This window comes from Melospiza melodia, chromosome 25, assembly GCF_035770615.1.
Source record: "Melospiza melodia melodia isolate bMelMel2 chromosome 25, bMelMel2.pri, whole genome shotgun sequence".
Lineage (NCBI taxonomy): Eukaryota > Metazoa > Chordata > Aves > Passeriformes > Passerellidae > Melospiza > Melospiza melodia.
In genome coordinates this window covers 11103082-11120127 of record NC_086218.1, presented here as the reverse complement: position 1 = coordinate 11120127, position 17046 = coordinate 11103082, and the positions used below count along the sequence as shown (strand labels likewise).

Below are 17046 nucleotides of genomic sequence, written 5' to 3'. Positions count from 1 at the left end.
GGGGGTGGCTGCAGGCTCCGGAGGGTCCCCGTGTCCCGCGGCTGTGACCGGAACCTCCTCCCTTCCCGTCCCGTCCGTCCCCGCTGGGGTGGTGGCACCGTCGGCCGTGTCCCCGCAGATGCTGTTGGAGCCATGGCGGACGAGAAGCCCCCGCAGCTCGTGGATTATTTCGTGGTGGCCGGGCTGGCCGAGGGCTCGCGGGCGCTGGAGGAGGAGCAGCAGCCGCGGCCGGCGCGGCCCGGGGAGCCCATCACGGACGTGGCCGTGATCATCCGCTCGCAGGGCGAGGAGTGCCCCAGGGCTTCACCTGCATCGAGACCAGCACGTCCGGACACCCCGTGGACCTCAACGCGGGGCTGCTCAACAACCCGCAGATGTTCCTGTGCTACAAACGGGGGCGGGACAAACCCCCCCTGATCGAGCTGGGGTGAGTGGGGGGCACAGAGTCCCTGCTCTGGGTCACAGCAGCCCCGGGGAAGAGTTTGGGAAACGGGGGAAGAACCTGGAGGGGAAGAGTTTGGGAAGCTGGGGAGAACCAGAGAGGGAAGAGTTTGGGAAGCTGGGGGAGAACCCAGAGAGGGAAGAGTTTGGGAAGCTGGGGAAAAACCTGCAGGGGGAAGAGTTTGGGAAGCTGGGGAAGGACCCCGGAGGTGCCACTGGCAGTTCCCCTCACCCCTGTCCTCTGATGGTGTTTGCAGGGGCCCTTAGGATGAGGGTGGATATGAGAATGTGATTTTATGTTTCACAAGGCTTGATTTATTACTTTATGATATATATTGAAACATACTAAAAGAATAGAAGAAAGGATTTCTTCAGAAGGCTAGCTAAGAATAGAAAAAGAATGGTAACAAAGGGTTGTGAGTGACCCAGACTGTGATTTGGCATTAATTAGAAACAATTACACGAGCCCAATCACAGGTGCGCCTGCTGCATCCCGCAGCAGCAGATAACCATTATTTACATAAAGGATTTTTGATAAAACCCATCTCAGGGTGCACTACGAGGGCAAGGACCGGCCCAAGCCGGGCTGCCAGCTGCTGGACACGACGCCCTACAGCCGCTCTGCCAACCTGGCCGCGGGCTCGCCGGGCCACCAGCGCACGTTCCTGACGTTCCGGCGCGCGGCCGAGCCGCCCGGGCACCACACGCTGGGCGTCACCGACATCTGCCTGGTGATGCCCAGCAAGGGCGAGAGCACGCCCCACACCTTCTGCCGCGTGGACAAGAACCTCAACACCAGCATGGTGGGTTTGGGGGGCGCCCCCCTCGTCCCCGCGGCGCTGCCCTGCCCGTGCTGAGCCCCAACATCCCGACCCTCCGTTGCAGTGGGGCCCCGCGCTGTTCCTGTGCTACAGATCGCCGTGGCCAAGGGACAACACGCTGGTCTACGAGGCAGGTGGGCGCCTGGCGTGGGGGTGCTGGGGGCTCCCGGGGGGAGACAGAGTTGTTTGTTGTCACAATTAGTTTATTATTTTAGTTTGTGTTGATTAATCTCCTCCAGTGGGCGCGGGGCTGGTTTGGGGGAGGTGCAGGAGCCCCTGGGTCTCCTCAGAGGGGGTTTGGGGAGCACAAGGTGGGGCCCTTCAGCTGCCTTTGCACCTTGGGGGGGCCTTGACAGGTTTTTGGGACTGGGGTCACTTACTGGAGAGGGGGGACAGTGGGGGTCTCTTACTGGGAAGTGTGGTGTCCCATACTGGGGTGACAGTGGGGTCTGTTACTGGGAAGTGGGGTCTCTTACTGGGGTGGACAGTGGGGGTTTCTTACTGGGAAGTGTGGTATCCTTTATTGGGGTGAGAATGGGGTCTCTTACTGGGGTAACAGTGGTGTCCCTTACTGGGGTGACACTGGAGTCCCATACTGGATTTACAATGGAGTCCTTTACTGGAAGTGTGGTGTCCCTTGCTGGGGTGACACTGGGGTCCCTTACTGGATTTACTGGGAAGTGTGGTGTCCCTTTCTGGGGTGACACCGCGGTCTCTCACTGGGGTTGGGGGCAGTTGTGTTTCCTTTTGGGGGTGGTTTTGGGGCGCTGTGGGCACTCCCCTGGCTGCCCCCTCCTGGCTGGGCTGGGTGAGATGACCCGGGGCGCTGATGCCGCTGTCCGGTGTCCATGTGTCCGGCTGTCCGTGTGTCCGTGCAGGGCTGCTGAGCCGCTACCCCCGAGCAGGACAGCGAGTCCTTCCCTCTGCCCGAGTCGGTGCCCGTGTTCTGCCTGCCATGGGCGCCACCATCGAGAGCTGGCCCGTGGGCACCAAGTACCCCCTGCCCGTCTTCTCCACCTTCGTCCTCACCGGCGCCTCGGGGGACAAGGCACGGCAGGACAGGGGGCTGGGGGGTGGCACGGGGGTCCCCGGTGCCATGGGAGGGGGTGGGTGCCTGGTGCCCTACAGCCTCGTGGGACTGGGATTTGCTGTGCCAGGGTTGCCAGGGCTGTGGGACCAGGATCCTGGGACCAGGGGTTCCCATCCTTTGTGGGACTGGCATCCTGGTGCCAGGGGTTCCCAGGGCTATAAGACCAGGATCCTCAGTGCTAGGGGTTCCCTTGTGGGATCAGGATCCCTGTGCCAGGGGTTCCCATCCTTGTGGGACCAGGATCCCCAGTGCCAGGGGTTCTCAGGGCTCTGGGGACAGGGATCCCTGTGCAGGGGTTCCCATCCCTTGTGGCACAGGGATCCTGTGCCTGGATTCCTGGCTCTGTGGGATCAGGATCCCAGTGCCTGGGGTTTCCATCCACTTGTGGCCCCAGGATCCCGGGTGCCAGGGGTTCCCATTCCTCATGAGCCCAAGATCCCGGTGCCAGGGTTTCCCATTCCTCATGAGCCCAGGTTTCCAGTGCCAGGGGTTCCCATCCCTCGCGGCACAGGGATCCCTGTGCCCAGGATTCCTGGCGCTGTGGGATCAGGATCCTCAATGCCAGGGGTTCCCATCCCTCGTGGGACCTGGATCCTGGTGCCAGGGGTGCCCAGCTCTATGGGCCGGGATCCCAGTGCCCTGACAGCCCGGGGTGCCCGCAGGTGTACGGCGCCGCCATCCAGTTCCACGAGGCGTTTCCCCGGGAGCGGCTGTCGGAGGCGCAGGCGCTGCGCCTGGGGCTGCTCAGCGTGGTGGACCGGCGGCCGGTGCCGGGGCGCTCGCTGCACACGCGCAAGAGCATCTGCGTGCTGTCCCACTGGCCCTTCTTCGACGTCTTCCGCAAGTTCCTCATGTTCATCTACCGCTACTCCATCTCGGGCCCCCACGTGCTGCCCCTGGAGACGTGAGCGGGGTCCGGGGGGGGCTCCGGGGGGGGCGGGGGCCCGCGGCCACCCCCCGCGCTGACGGGGCCGCTCCGCCCGCAGGCACATCTCGCACTTCATGCACAACGTGCCCTTCCCGTCCCCGCAGCGGCCCGCGCATCCTGGTGCAGGTGAGTCACCCGGGGGGGGGTGACCGTGCCATCCCCATCCCGTCCCAGCCCCGTTCCCATCCCATCCCGTCCCACTGTTCCCATCCCATCCCGTCCCATTGTTCCCATCCCGTCCCATTGTTCCCATCCCATCCCAGCTCAGAGCATCCCATCCCATCCCAGCCCCGTTCTCATCCCATCCCGTCCCACTGTTCCCATTCCATCCCAGCTCAGAGCATCCCATCCCAGCCCCGTTCCCATCCCATCCCATCCCGTTGTTCCCATCCCATCCCAGCTCCATTCCCATCCCCATCCCATCCCATCCCACCCCATTCATCCCAGCCCCATCCCATCTCCATCCCATTGTTCCCATCCCATCCCAGCCCCATTCCCATCCCATCCCATCCCATCCCATCCCATCCCATCCCATCCCATCCCATCCCATCCCATCCCATCCCATCCCATCCCATCCCATCCCATCCCATTGATCCCATCCCATCCCATTGATCCCATCCCATCTCATTGATCCAATCCCATCCCATCCCATTGATCCCATCCCATCCCATCCTACCCCACCCCATCCCACCCCATCCCAGTGTGTCCCTGTGTCCCCCACCACCCTGTCCGTGTGTCCCTGCAGATGTCCCCCTATGACAGCCTGCTGCTGTGCCGGCCCGTGTCCTCCCCGCTGCCCCTCAGGTAGGGCTGGGGAATGCTGGTGGGGGGGCACAGGTGGGGAGGGGCCCGTGGGTGACCAGGTGATGTCCCCCCCCTCAGCGGGGCCAGTTTCCTGACGCTGCTGCAGAACCTGGGCCCTGACAACGCCGTGGCACTGCTGGTGGCCGTCCTCACCGAGCAGAAGCTGCTCATCCACTCGCTGCGCCCCGACGTCCTGACCAGCGTGGGGGAAGCCCTGGTGGCGGTGAGTGACCGCAGGGGACACCGAGGGACACCGAGGGGACGTGCCACCGTGGGGCTGGGGATTTGTGGCACTGGGGATACTGGTCCCACAGCGCTGGGGACCTGTGGCACTGGGGATTGCTGCCCCTCAGCACTGGGGACCTGTGACACTGGGGATCCTGGTCCCACAGTGCTGGGGACCTGTGACACTGGGGACTGGCATCCCTCAGCACTGGGGACCTGTGACACTGGGGATCCTGGTCTCACTGTGCTGGGGACCTGTGGCACTGGGGATTGCTGTCCCTCAGCACTGGGGACCTGTGGCACTGGGGACTGGCATCCCTCAGCACTGGAGATCCCTGTCCTGTGGTGTTGGGAGTGCTGGTCCCACAGTGCTGGGGACCTGCTGTGCTGGGAATCCTGGTCCCACAGTGCTGGGGACCTGTGGCACTGGGAACTGCCACCCCTCAGCACTGGGGACCTGTGGCACTGGGGATCCTGTTCCCAGAGTGCTGGGGACCTGTGGCACTGGGGACTGCCACCCCTCAGCACTGGGGATCCTCGTCCTGTGGTGTTGGGAGCACCGATCCCACAGTGCTGAGGACCTGCCATGGAGATCTCCCTGCCACAGTGCTGGGGACCCCCATTTTTGTGCTGCTGGGCACCCCGATCCCACAGGACTGGTGATCCTGTGCCACGGGCGCTCCCGGTCCTGCAGCTCCGGAGCCCCCACCCCGCAGCGCCGGGCCCCCCATCCCGCCTGGCGGGGGCCCCGTGGCGCTGACCACCCTGTCCTGTCCCCAGATGATCTTCCCCCTGCGCTGGCAGTGCCCCTACATCCCGCTGTGCCCGCTGGCGCTGGCTGACGTGCTGTGTGCCCCCGTGCCCTTCATTGTAGGCATCCACTCCAGCTACTTCGACCTCTACGAGCCCCCCCGCGACGTCATCTTCGTCGACCTGGACACCAACACCATTTTCCAGTGAGTGTCCCCAGGGCTGGGGTGGGCAGGGGGTCCTGGGGGCGCCGGGGCTCCCGCCCTGCCCTCGTGCCTGTGTCCCCAGGAGCGAGGAGAGGAAGCTGCTGTCGCCCCGCGCGCTGCCCCGCAAGCCCTGCAAGGTGCTGCTGGCCTCGCTGCACAGCCTGTCCCAGCAGCTGGATGAGCGTGAGTGGCGGGCCTGGGGGGTCTGGGGGTCACCACATCCCCCAGCTCTGCTGTTATCATGGAATAGCCCAAACTGGGAGGGACCCACTGGGGTCAAAGACCACCGTGAATCCCCCCCCTGGATCCCCCCCTGGATCCCCCCCCAGGAGAATGCCTGGGAGCATTTCCCGAGCAGGATCAGAGCTGTGGCTTCACTCCCTCGTTCCCTGGGTGTTGCTTCCCAACTGACCCCACCCTCAGGGCTCTCTGGCCACGGGGTTTGTCCGGCTGGGTGTCCCCCGTGACAACACTGTCCCATCCGTGTCCTTGGTGCCAGCCCTGTCCCATCCCCGTCCCCTGTGCTAACCCTGTCCCGTCCCCGTCCCCGGTGTCCCCAGTCCCAACCCTGTCCCGCGGTGTCCCCAGTCCCAACCCTGTCCCGCGGTGTCCCCGCAGTGCTGAGCGCGCCGGGCGAGGAGGAGCCCCCGGAGCTGGTTCTGAGCGACGCGGAGGCCGCGGGGGCGCGGCGGGCGCAGCTGGAGCTGGAGGCGCGGGCGGCGTTCCTGCGCTTCATGGCCTGTGCCCTGCGCGGGTACCGCTCCTTCCTGCGGCCCATCGCGCCCGCGCCCGCCCCGGCCGGCCGCGACGCCGGCAGCCTGTTCGCCCTGCAGGGTGAGGGGGGACATGGGGACCTGGGGGGCACAGGGGGGTGCGAGAACATGAGTTCTGTGCTGTCCTGTCTGGTTCCTGCTCATCTTCATCCCATCCCATCCCATCCCATCCCTTCCTGTACATCCCATCCCATCCTATCCCATCCCATCCCATCCCATCCCATCCCATCCCATCCCATCCCATCCCATCCCATCCCATCCCATCCCATCCCATCCCATCCCATCCCATCCCATCCCATTGATCCCACCCCAATGTCCCCAATGTCCCCTCTGTGTCGCAGGGTTCCTGCGCTCCCGGGATCGGGCGTACCAGCGATCCCATTGATCCCATTGATCCCATTGATCCCACCCCAATGTGCCCAATGTCCCCTTGGTGTCCCCTCTGTGTCCCCAGGGTTCCTGCGCTCCCGGGATCGGGCGTACCAGCGTTTCTACGGGCAGCTGCTGCGCACGCAGCTCTTCACGCAGTTCATCGAGGACTGCTCCTTCGCCAGCGACCGCGAGCCCTGCCTCGAGTTCTTCGACACCTGCGTCGACAAGGTGTGGCCCCGTGTGTCCCTGTGTGTCCCTGTGTGTCCCTGTGCATCCCTTGTGTGTCCCCGTGTGTCCCTTGTGTCCCCCTCTGCATGTCCCTCGTGTGTCCCTCACTCCCTACATCGAGTTCTTCAACACCTGTGTCCACAAAGTGTGTCCCTGTGTCCCCTTTGCATGTCCCTCATGTGTCCCTTGCTCCCTGCCTTGAGTTCCTCACAGGTGTCCCCAAGGTGTGTCCCTGTGTCCCCTCCGTGTGTCCCTGTGTCCCCAAGGTGTGTCCATGTGTCCCCACCATCCCCCTGCTGACCCCGCCCCCTCCCCAGGTGCAGGTGGACCTGGAGAAGCCCGAGGACACGCCCCTGATGGAGCTGGACGACCCCCGAGGTGGGGAGCACACGGTGTTCATCACCCCCCCGGAGCAGCCGGCGGGGCCCGACGGGGCCGAGCCCCCCGCCTGCTACAGGTGAGACCCCCGGGACCCTCCCCTGTCCCCCTTCCCAGACCCCCTCACCTGTGCCCCCATCCCCAGGTATGACAGGTGCCCCTCACCTGTGCCCCCATCCCCAGGTATGACGGGTTCCCCTCACCTGTGCCCCCCCAGGTATGACGGGTTCCCCTCACCTGTGCCCCCATCCCCAGGTATGACGGGTTCCCCTCACCTGTGCCCCCCAGGTATGACGGGTTCCCCTCACCTGTGCCCCCCATCCCCAGGTATGACGGGTTCCCCTCACCTGTGCCCCCCAGGTATGACGGGTTCCCCTCACCTGTGCCCCCCCAGGTATGACGGGTTCCCCACGCTGCGCCCAGAGCTGCTGGAGCCCCCCCGGGACCCTCTGGTGGCTCAGCTGTGCCAGGCCAGGAGCAGCGCCCCGAGCAGCCCCGCCCCGCGGCGCACCAAGCAGGTGAGGGGCACACCTGGGACACCTGGGCACGAGGGACAGCACCTGGGCACACCTGGGACAGCTGGGCAGGTGGGACAGCACCTGCTAAGTGTCCTGTAAGCTGTGCCACCTGTCCAGGTGCCCAGATGGCACAACGCTCTCACAGGTGTCCCTGAGCTGTGCCACCTGTCCAGGTGCCCACCCGGGCACGGCGCTGAGCGGCTCAGCCCCGTTCCCTGACTGTCCCTCGGTGTCCCCAGGAGATGAAGGTGGCCCAGCGCGTGGCACAGAAGTCGTCGGCGGTGCCCGAGCTGTGGGCGCGGTGCCTGCTGGGGCACTGCTACGGGCTCTGGTTCCTGTACCTGCCCACGCAGGTGCGCGCCGCCCCCGCCAAGCTGCGGGCGCTGCAGCTGGCCTACGACGTGCTGCGCAAGATGGAGCAGCACAAGGTGGTGCTGCCCGACGAGGTGGGTCGGGGTCTGTTCCAGAACCTTCTGGGGAAGCGGGGAGATGGGGTGGGGGGGGCTGAGGGGAACGGGAAATGGTGGCCAGTGGCCAGTGCTGTGATCAGTGTCCAGGGCTGTGTCCAGTGTCCAGGGCTGTGTCCAGTGTCCAGTGCTGTGGTCAGTGTCCAGTGCTGTGTCCAGTGTCCAGGGCTGTGTCTGGTGCTGTGTCCAGTGTCCAGTGCTGGGTCCAGTGTCCAGTGCTGGGTCCAGTGTCCAGTGCTGGGTCCAGTGCTGTGGCCAGTGCTGTGTCCAGTGTCCAGTGCTGTGGCCAGTGTCCAGGGCTGTGTCCAGTGCTGTGGCCAGTGTCCAGTGTCCAGTGCTGTGGTCAGTGTCCAGGGCTGTGTCCAGTGCTGTGTCCAGTGTCCAGTGCTGTGGCCAGTGTCCAGGGCTGTGTCCAGTGCTGTGGCCAGTGTCCAGGGCTGTGTCCAGTGTCCAGGGCTGTGTCCAGTGCTGTGGTCAGTGTCCAGTGCTGTGGTCAGGAGGCACTTGGAGGGGCTGGAGCAGCAGGAGGAGGGAATGGAGAAGCCCTGAGGGAGCTGGGAAGGGGCTCAGCCCTTTTCAGGGGCACCTTGTGGCTCTGCATTGCTGCCAGCAGGGGACAGGGTCAGACGCTGCTCGCAGGGGACAGGGACAGGACGAGAGGCTCTTTCCCACCCTGTGGCACTCTGCAGGGGTGCCCAGGTGCCCCCCGTGGTGATGTTGGGGTGCCCCCCCAGGTGTGCTACCGCATCCTGATGCAGCTGTGCGGGCAGTACGGCGAGCCCGTGCTGTCCGTGCGCGTCCTGCTGGAGATGAAGCGCGCCGGCATCGTCCCCAACACCGTCACCTACGGCTACTACAACAAGGTGACGCCCAGGGGACCCTCTGGGGTGGGTGGGGGTCCCGAGGGTCTCCTGACCCCCCCCTGTGCCCCCCGGCAGGCGGTGCTGGAGAGCAAATGGCCGGCGGGGACGCAGGGCGGGCGGCTGCGCTGGGCCAAGCTCAGGAACGTGGTGCTGGGGGCGGCGCAGTTCCGGCAGCCCCTGAGGCAGCGGCAGCGGCAGCGAGCGGCCGGAGACCCCCCCGGTGAGGGCACGGCGGGGATCGGGACCCCGCTCACACCCCCTGGTACCCCTGTGGGTGATTGAGCCCCTCCGAGCATCTCCAGGGCTTGGGGTGATTGTCCCCTGTCCCCTCCTGCCACCTCCCTGGGTGGGGGGGGAGTTATGGGGTTCAGGGGGGGTCTCATTGGCACCCCCTTGTCCCCCTCATGTGACTGAGACCCCCCCAGCCCACCCAGTCACACCCCCTGATTCAGCCCCTCTGAGCATCTCCGGGGCATGGGGGAGGTCCTGGCGATCGTCCCCTGTCACCTTCTGCCACCTCCCTGTGTTGGGGGGGTATTATTGGCCCCATTGACGCCCCCTTGTCCCCTCCTTGGGTCACTGAGCCCTCCCAGGGCTGGGGGCTGTTGTCCCTGACCCCTCTGTCCTGTCCCCCCCCATGGATGGGGATTCTGTCCCTGACCCCTCTGTCCCGTCCCCCCCAGGTGACCGCGCCGCCGCCGCCCCGCGCCCCCCGCTGCACCGCCAGACCACCTGGGCCGGGCGGAGCCTCCGGGACGCGGTGCCGGCGCCGCGGCTCGTCAAGAGCGGCAGCCTCAGTTTCCCCGCCCGCAGCGAGGGGGGGGGGCGCGGCCCGGGAGGGGCCCGGGGAGCCCCCCCTGCTCCCGGTGACCCCCACGCCGCCCGCCCCCCGCCGCGCCCCCGGTTCGGCCGACGGGAGCCTCTCGGACATTGCCACCGACGACAGCGGCGGCGACGAGGGGCCCGGGGGGGGTCCCGGTGGTGCCGGTGGTGCCGGGGGGGTGACCCCGCGCCGGGGCCTGGCGGCCAAGCTGCAGCAGCTGCTGTCCCCCGGTAAGCGCCCCCCGCGGCCCTCGGAGCCCCCCCGGGATGCCGGGGGCCGCCGGGGGTCGGAGCAGCGGGACGGGGACCCCCCCCCCGCCCCCCCGGTCACGGCGCAGCCCCGGCGGGACCCTGCTGCGGCCCCGGGAGCGGCCCGAGTCCACGGCCTCCGAGGTACCGCGCGCGGCTGCCCTGTCTGTCCGTCTGGCTGTGTGTGTGTGTCTGTCCGTCTGTGTGTCTGTCCGTCTGTCTGTCCGTGTGTCCGTCCGTCTGCCTGTCCGGTCTGTCCGTCTGTGTGTCTGTCCATCCGTCCATCCATCTGTCCATCCGTCCGTCTGTCTGTCTGTCCGTCCGTCCGTCTGTCTGTCCATCTATTAGTCCGTCTGTCTGTCCTTCTGTCTGTCCGTCTGTCTGTCCGTCTGCCTGTCCGGTCTGTCCGTCTGTGTGTCTGTCCGTCTGTGTGTCTGTCCGTCTGCCTGTCCGGTCTGTCCGTCTGTGTGTCTGTCCGTCTGTCTGTCCATTTATGTGTCTGTCCGTCTGTCTGTCTGTCTGTCCGTGTGTCCGTCCGTCTGCCTGTCCGGTCTGTCCGTCTGTGTGTCTGTCCGTCCATCCATCCATCTGTCCGTCTGTCTGTCTGTCCGTCCGTCCATCCGTCTGTCTGTCCATCTGTCTGTCCGTCTGTCTGTCCATCCATCCGTCTGTCCTATCTGTCCGTCCATCTGTCCGTCTGCTGTCCGTCTGTCCGTCCGTCCATCTGTCCGTCTGTCTGTCCGTCCGTCCGCCCCGCTGACCCCCGTGTGTCCCCTGTCCCCCCCCCGGCAGAGCTCGGTGTCGCTGGGCAGTGAGCTGGACCTGTCCGATGCCTCAGGGGGCAGCGGGGGCGGCGCCCCCAAAGCCCCCGGGGAGCCCTGCACGGATGGGGGGGCGGGCACGGAGCCCCCCGGCCTGGAGGTGGGAAATGGGGGGGCGGAGCTGGGGTTGGGGGGGGTCTGAGATTTAGGGGGCAGAGCTCAAGTTTGGGGCGCAAAGTTCGAGTTTTGGGGGTCAGAGCTGAGATTTGGGGGGCAGAGTTTGGGTTTGGGGGGCAGAGCTCGGGTTTGGGGGCAGAGATGAGATTTGGGGGCTCAAGGGTTGTGGGGCAGAGCTTGGGTTTGGGGGCACAGCTCGGGTTTGGGGGCACAGGAAGTTGGGGGGCAGAGCTCAAGTTTGGGGGGATACAGGGGGGTTGGCGGGCAGAGCTGGGCTCTGGGGGGGCGGGTCTGTGATTTGGAGGGCAGAGCTGAGCTTTAGGGGCAGAGCTGAGGTTTGGGGTGCAGAGCTGAGATTTGAGGAGCAAAGCTGAGATTTGGGGCACAGGGTTTGTGGGGCAGAGCTGGGGTTTGTGGGGCGGAGTTGGATTTTGGGGGGCAGATCTGGGGCCTGGGGGACACAGGGGGTTTGGGGTGCAGATCTGTGCTTTGGGGGGCAGATCTGGGTTTTGAGGGGCACAGCTCAGGTGTAAGGGGGCAGATCTGGGTTTTGGGGGGCACAGCTGTGGTTTGGGGGCAGATCTCAGGTTTAGGGGGGCAGATCTGAGGTTTGGGGGGCAGACCCGTGCTTTGGGCTCAGGCTGGCCCGTGCCCAGGTGCTGCTGTCGAGCTGCTCGCGCTGCCCGGGCTGCGCCGCGCTGGTGTTCGACGAGGAGCTCATGGCCGGCTGGACCTCGGACGACTCCAACCTCAACACCTCGTGCCCCTTCTGCAGCCGCTCCTTCGTGCCCTTCCTGAGCATCGAGATCCGCGACCTCCGCCGGCCGCCCAGGTGAAACACCCGGGACAGCCCTGGGACAGCCCTGGGACACACCTGGGACACACCTGGGACACACCTGGGACACACCTGGGATACACCTGGGACACACCTGGGACCCACCTGGGGACAGCCCAGGGACACACCTGGGACAGCCCAGGGACACACCTGGGACACACCTGGGACAGCCCTGGGGACACCCCCGGGGACCCCTCACTGCCCTCCTGATGTCCCCAAGGTGCCACCCCCGGGGGCACCCCCTGCCCTCCCCATGTCCCCCAGGTGTCCCCAACACCCCTCTTTGCTCCCTGCCATTTCCCTCTCCTTCCATCCGTCTGTCCATCCATCCACCCTCTGGGGGTCCCCCGGTGCCCCCCATCACCGTGACACCCCCCGTGTGTCCCGCAGCCCCCCCCCGGTGCCCCCCTCCCCACAGGGGCCGGTGCTGAGCGACCGCCGGCGCTGCCTGGAGCTGGACGGGACCCCCGGGACCCCCGGGACCCCCGGGCTGTGCAACGGCTGCGCCGAGACCCCGGTAACGGGGGGCTGGGAATGGGGGGAATGGGGGGGGGTCCTTCCTTCATCTCTGTAATTGGGGTTTGGGACAGTCCCATTTGGGATTTGGGGTCTTTGGGGGTCCCTGTTGGTGCTTTGGTGGTTCTGGGCTGGGCAGGGGGTCCCAAGTGTGTCCCCCCCAATTCCCAGGTCCTGGTGCATTGCAGAGGTGGGCAGGGGGTGTCCCCTCCTCTAATTCGGGGGTCCCAATTGTGTCCCCCTCCGTGCAGCCCATTCCTAGGTCCCAGTCCATTCCAGGGCAGGGCAGGGAGTGTCCATCTCCTCCAATTGGGGGTCCCCCCCAATTCCCGGGTCCTGGTCCATTGCAGGGCAGGGCAAGGGGTCTCTCACCACCTCAATTTGGGGGTCCCCCTCAATTCCCAGTTCCCAGTGCACTCCAGGGCAGGGGCAGGAGGTTTCCATCCCCTCTGATTCGGGGGTCCTAATCGTGTCCCCCCCAGTTCCCAGGTCCCAGAGCATTGCAAGGCAGGGCAGGGGGTGTCCATCCCCTCTAATTTGGGGTCTCCTCCATTCTCAGGTCCTGGTGCATTGCAGAGGTGGGCAGGGGGTGCCCCCTCACTCTAATTTGGGGGTCCCCAAGTGTGTCCCCCCCGATTCCCAGGTTGTGCTGCATTCAAGGCAGGGCAGGGGGTGTCCATCCTCTCTAACTCAGGGGTCCCACGTGTGACCACCCCCCCAATTTGGGGGTCCCAAGTGTGTCTCCCCAGTCCCAAGTCCCAGAGCATTGCAGGGAAGGGCAGGGGGTGTCCATCCCCCCTAATTTCGGGGTCCCAATCATGTCCCCCTCCCCTAACTCGGTGTCCCCATCATGTCCCCCTCTTTGCGGTCCATTCCCAGTTCTTGGTGCGTTCCAGGGCAGGGCAGGGGGTGTCAATCCCCTCTAATCTGGGGGTCCCAATCATGTCCCCCCCCCCTCAATTCGGGTGTCGCAATCGTGTGCCCCCTTTCCCAGAGCAGGGCAGGGGGTGTCCATCTGCCCTAATTTGGGGGTCCCAATCGTGTCCCCCTCCCCTAACTCGGTGTCCCCATTGTGTGCCCCCTTTCCCAGAGCAGGGCAGGGGGTGTCCATCCCCCCTAATCTGGGTGTCCCCATCGTGTCCCCCTCCCCTAACTCGGTGTCCCCATCGTGTGCCCCCTTTCCCAGAGCAGGGCAGGGGGTGTCCATCCGCCCTAATCTGAGGGTCCCCATCGTGTCCCCCTCCCCTAACTCGGTGTCCCCATCGTGTGCCCCCTTTCCCAGAGCAGGGCAGGGGGTGTCCATCCCCCCTAATCTGAGGGTCCCCATCGTGTCCCCCTCCCCTAACTCGGTGTCCCCACGGTGTCCCCCCCTTTGCAGCCGCCCTGGCGCCGGGAGCGCGTGGCCTTTGCGTACCTGTGCCCGCTGGTGCTGCGCAAGGAGCTCGAGAGCCTGGTGGAGAACGAGGGCGGGGAGCTGCTGGCGCGCCCCGAGCTGGTGGACAAGCACCCCATCATCTTCTGGAACCTTCTGTGGTTCTTCCAGCGCCTGGCGCTGCCCAGCCAGCTGCCCCTGCTGCTGCTGGGCTCGCAGCACGCGCCCCCCGACCCTCAGGTGAGTTTGGGGGGCTCTGGAGGGGTCTGGGGGAGTTTCGTGGTGGTGCTGAGGCCCCTAACCCTGTCCTGAGCCCCCTAACCCTGTCCTGAGTGCCCCAACCCTGTCCTGAGCCCCCCAATCTGTCCTGAGCCCCCCCAACCCTGTCCTGCAGTCTTGTTGGGCTCCCAGCACGGCCCCCGAGAGCCCCAAGTGGGTTTGGGGGCTTTGGGGGTCCTTCACCACCACAATTTGGGGGTGCCCTCCCGTTCCCAGGGCTGGGCAGGAGCTCCCTCGCCAGCACAATTTGGGGGTCCCGCAGTTCTGGGGTCTGGGGGGGCTTGGTGGTGCTGAGCCCCCCCAACCTGCGCTGCAGCCCTGCTGGGCTCCCAGCACGGCCCCCCAGACCCCGAGGTGGGTTTGGGGGTCTCTGGGGGGTCTCTGGGGGTCTCTGGGGGGTCCCTGGTGGTGCTGAGCCCCCTGCCCGCCCCGCAGCCCCCCGAGCCGTCGCGGGTCCGTGTGAGGCTACTGTGGGATGTGCTGAGCCCCGACCCCGAGAGCTGCCCCCCGCTCTACGTGATCTGGAGGCTGCACAGTGAGAAAGGGGCTGGGGCTGGGGATTTGGGGTGTGGGATGGGGGATTGGGGTGTGGGATTGGGGATTTGGGGTGTGGGATTGGGGGGGTGGGATTGGGGATTTGGGGTGTGGGATTGGGGTTTGGGATTGGGGGATTGGGGGTGTGGGATTGGGGATTTGGGGTGTGGGATTTGGGGATTTGGGGTGTGGGATTGGGGGTGTGGGATATGGGAATGGGGATTGGGAGATGTGGGGATGGGGTACACGGGGGTGTGGAAGGAATTGAGGAATGGCCAAGAGCAAAGGGTGGGATCAGGGACACCTTGGGGTCACTCTGGGCTCACCTTTGGGGTCCCCCAGGTGTCATCCCAGGGGATTTGGGGACACTGGGGTCCCCCAGGTGACATCCCAGGGGATTTGGGGACACTGGGGTGACGTTTTGGGGTCCCCAGGTAGCATCCCCCCCCGGCTGCACCCCTGGGGCCCCCCGGCCCGCCCGTTCTCGCTGCCCTTCCTGGAGGCCCTGCTGAGCCACGTGGGGCTCAACGAGGTGCACAAAGCCATCGGGCTGTTCCTGGAGACCCTGGCAGACCCCGAGGCCCCCCAGACCCTGCACAGGTACGGACAGACCCCAAATACCCCAAATACCCAAAATCCCCCCAAATTCCCCCAAAATCCCCCCATCCTGGAGACCCTGGCGGCCCCCGGGGCCCCCCAGACCCTGCACAGGTATGGACAGACCCCAAATATCCAAAATCCCCCCATCCTGGAGACCCTGGCGGCCCCCGGGGCCCCCCAGACCCTGCACAGGTACGGACAGACCCCAAATACCCCAAAATCCTCCAAGTCCCACCAAATTTCCCCCTAATTTCCCCCTGAATTCCCCCCAAATCCCTGCAAATTCCACCAAATCCCCCCAAATTCTTCCTGAATCCCCCCCCAAATTCCATCCCAAATGCCCCCAAATCCCCCCTGCAGGAGCATTTACCGGGAGCTGCTGTTCCTGACGCTGGCGGCGCTGGGCCGGGAGCACACGGACATCGGTACGGGGGGATATGGGGGGCTCGGGGGGACCCTGGGGGGACATGGGGGGCTCAGGGGGACCCTGGGGGGGCTCAGAAGGACTCGGGGAGCGTGGGGGGCTCAGGGGTCCGGGGGGAACCGAGGGGTGGCACTGGGGGTCTCAGGGGCTCCTTGGGGGTGTTGGGGGCTAGGGGGGGACAAAGGGAGGGGGCTCAGAGGGACACGGGGAGTTCAGGGCATGTTCAGGGGGCACACCGGGGGTCTCGGGGGGCCATTCTGACCGCTCCCCGTGCCCCCCCAGCCGCCTTTGACCGCCGGTACCGCTCGGCGCTGGCCAAGCTGGCCGGGGCCCCGGGCCGGGACGAGCTGCGGCGGCGGCGGGCGCAGCCCCCGAGTGCGCGAGCGAGCGAGTGCCGCCGGTGCTTCGGGGCGCCCCCCGAGTGCTGAGGGACCCCGGGACCGGGAACGCCGGGAACCCCCCAGGATGAGATAGGAACGACCCCCCCCAGGGCACCCCCAAAGTGGGGCAGGGTCCCCCTTGAGGGTTGGGGGGGCCTGAGGTGGGGATGGGACCCCTCCGGAACCCCTCAAATACTCCAGGGTAAGGATGGGACCCTCAGGACCCCCCTCAAATGCTCCAGGACCCCCCCTCAAATACTCCAGGAGGGACAAGGGACCCCCAAGACTTCCCTCAAATACTCCAGGGTGGGAGAAGGACCCTCAGGACCCCCCCTTAAATGCTCTAGGGTGGGGGAAAAAGACCCCCAAGCCCCCCTCAAATACTCCAGCATGGGGAAGGGACCCCCAGGACTCCCCTCAAATACTCCAGGAGGGACAAAGGACCCCCAGGACTCCCCTAAAATGCTCCAAGAGGCAGAAGGTACCCCCCAGGCCACCCTCAACTGCTCCAGGGTGGGGAGAAAGGACCCCCGCCCCCCCAGGCTCACGACGGGTTTTCTATGTCAGTATTAATATATTTTTATTTATTTATTCAGCCTCCCCCAGAGTGAGAGCGCGGGTGGGACGGGCAGGGACGGCTCTGGGGAGGTTCCCCATCCTCATTTCTGTCCCGAGGGGGTTCGGGGGTGCCAGGGCAGCTGGGGGGGCGCTGGGTTTGTGCCCCCCGGGGGATTTGGGGCCATTGGGGGGTTCGGTGGCCATTGGGGGGGGTTCGGGGCCGCCCCCTCCCCTCGCACTGTGCAATAGCAGCCCCCGCCCCAGGGGCCTGTAAATAAAAGCTGCTGCGGTATTTTCCTCGCTGGCTCCGGGATCATTTTTATTTACCGGGGGGGTTTGAGGGCGCGGAGCCCCCTGAGGGGAGTGAGGCCGGCTCCGCCATCTTGGACCCTGGCACTGCCCTCAGGCCGCCATCTTGGATCCGGGCACGGGCCATGAGGCCTCGCGAGCACCGAGCCCCGCTCGCTGCGGCCCCGCCGGGCATTGGAGGGCTCTGCCCGCTGTCCCCAGAACCGGGATCTCCTCCCCGGAGCCACCGCGGCCTCGCAGCGGCGCCACGTGCGGAGGAACCGGGCCGGTGCTGGGCCCGGGGCCGGTACGGCGGCTGGGAGGGGACAAAACTCCCCGGCACGCCGGGGGAGAAGTCGCGCGCCGCCACCGCGCGCCGCCGGTAGT

At 66.2% G+C, this 17046-nt stretch overlaps 1 protein-coding gene across 1 annotated transcript; it reads left to right on the top strand.

Annotated features, from left to right (window-relative positions):
* Positions 1-129: 129 nt before the first annotated feature.
* On the top strand, positions 130-16662 carry LOC134429254 (DENN domain-containing protein 4B-like). The gene is given in 31 exon segments (XM_063176376.1): positions 130-289; positions 292-427; positions 992-1244; positions 1327-1396; positions 2141-2157; positions 2159-2216; positions 2219-2310; positions 3015-3256; positions 3339-3389; positions 4010-4084; positions 4163-4307; positions 5090-5265; positions 5348-5448; positions 5884-6099; positions 6493-6638; positions 6956-7095; positions 7411-7534; positions 7774-7980; positions 8736-8864; positions 8940-9084; positions 9548-9678; positions 9680-10012; positions 10014-10079; positions 10728-10856; positions 11530-11705; positions 12099-12225; positions 13603-13836; positions 14311-14410; positions 14844-15009; positions 15370-15434; positions 15716-16662. Coding segments are annotated over 31 exon segments (4353 nt in total). The 5' UTR covers positions 130-132; the 3' UTR covers positions 15862-16662.
* The last annotated feature ends 384 nt before the right edge of the window (positions 16663-17046 follow it).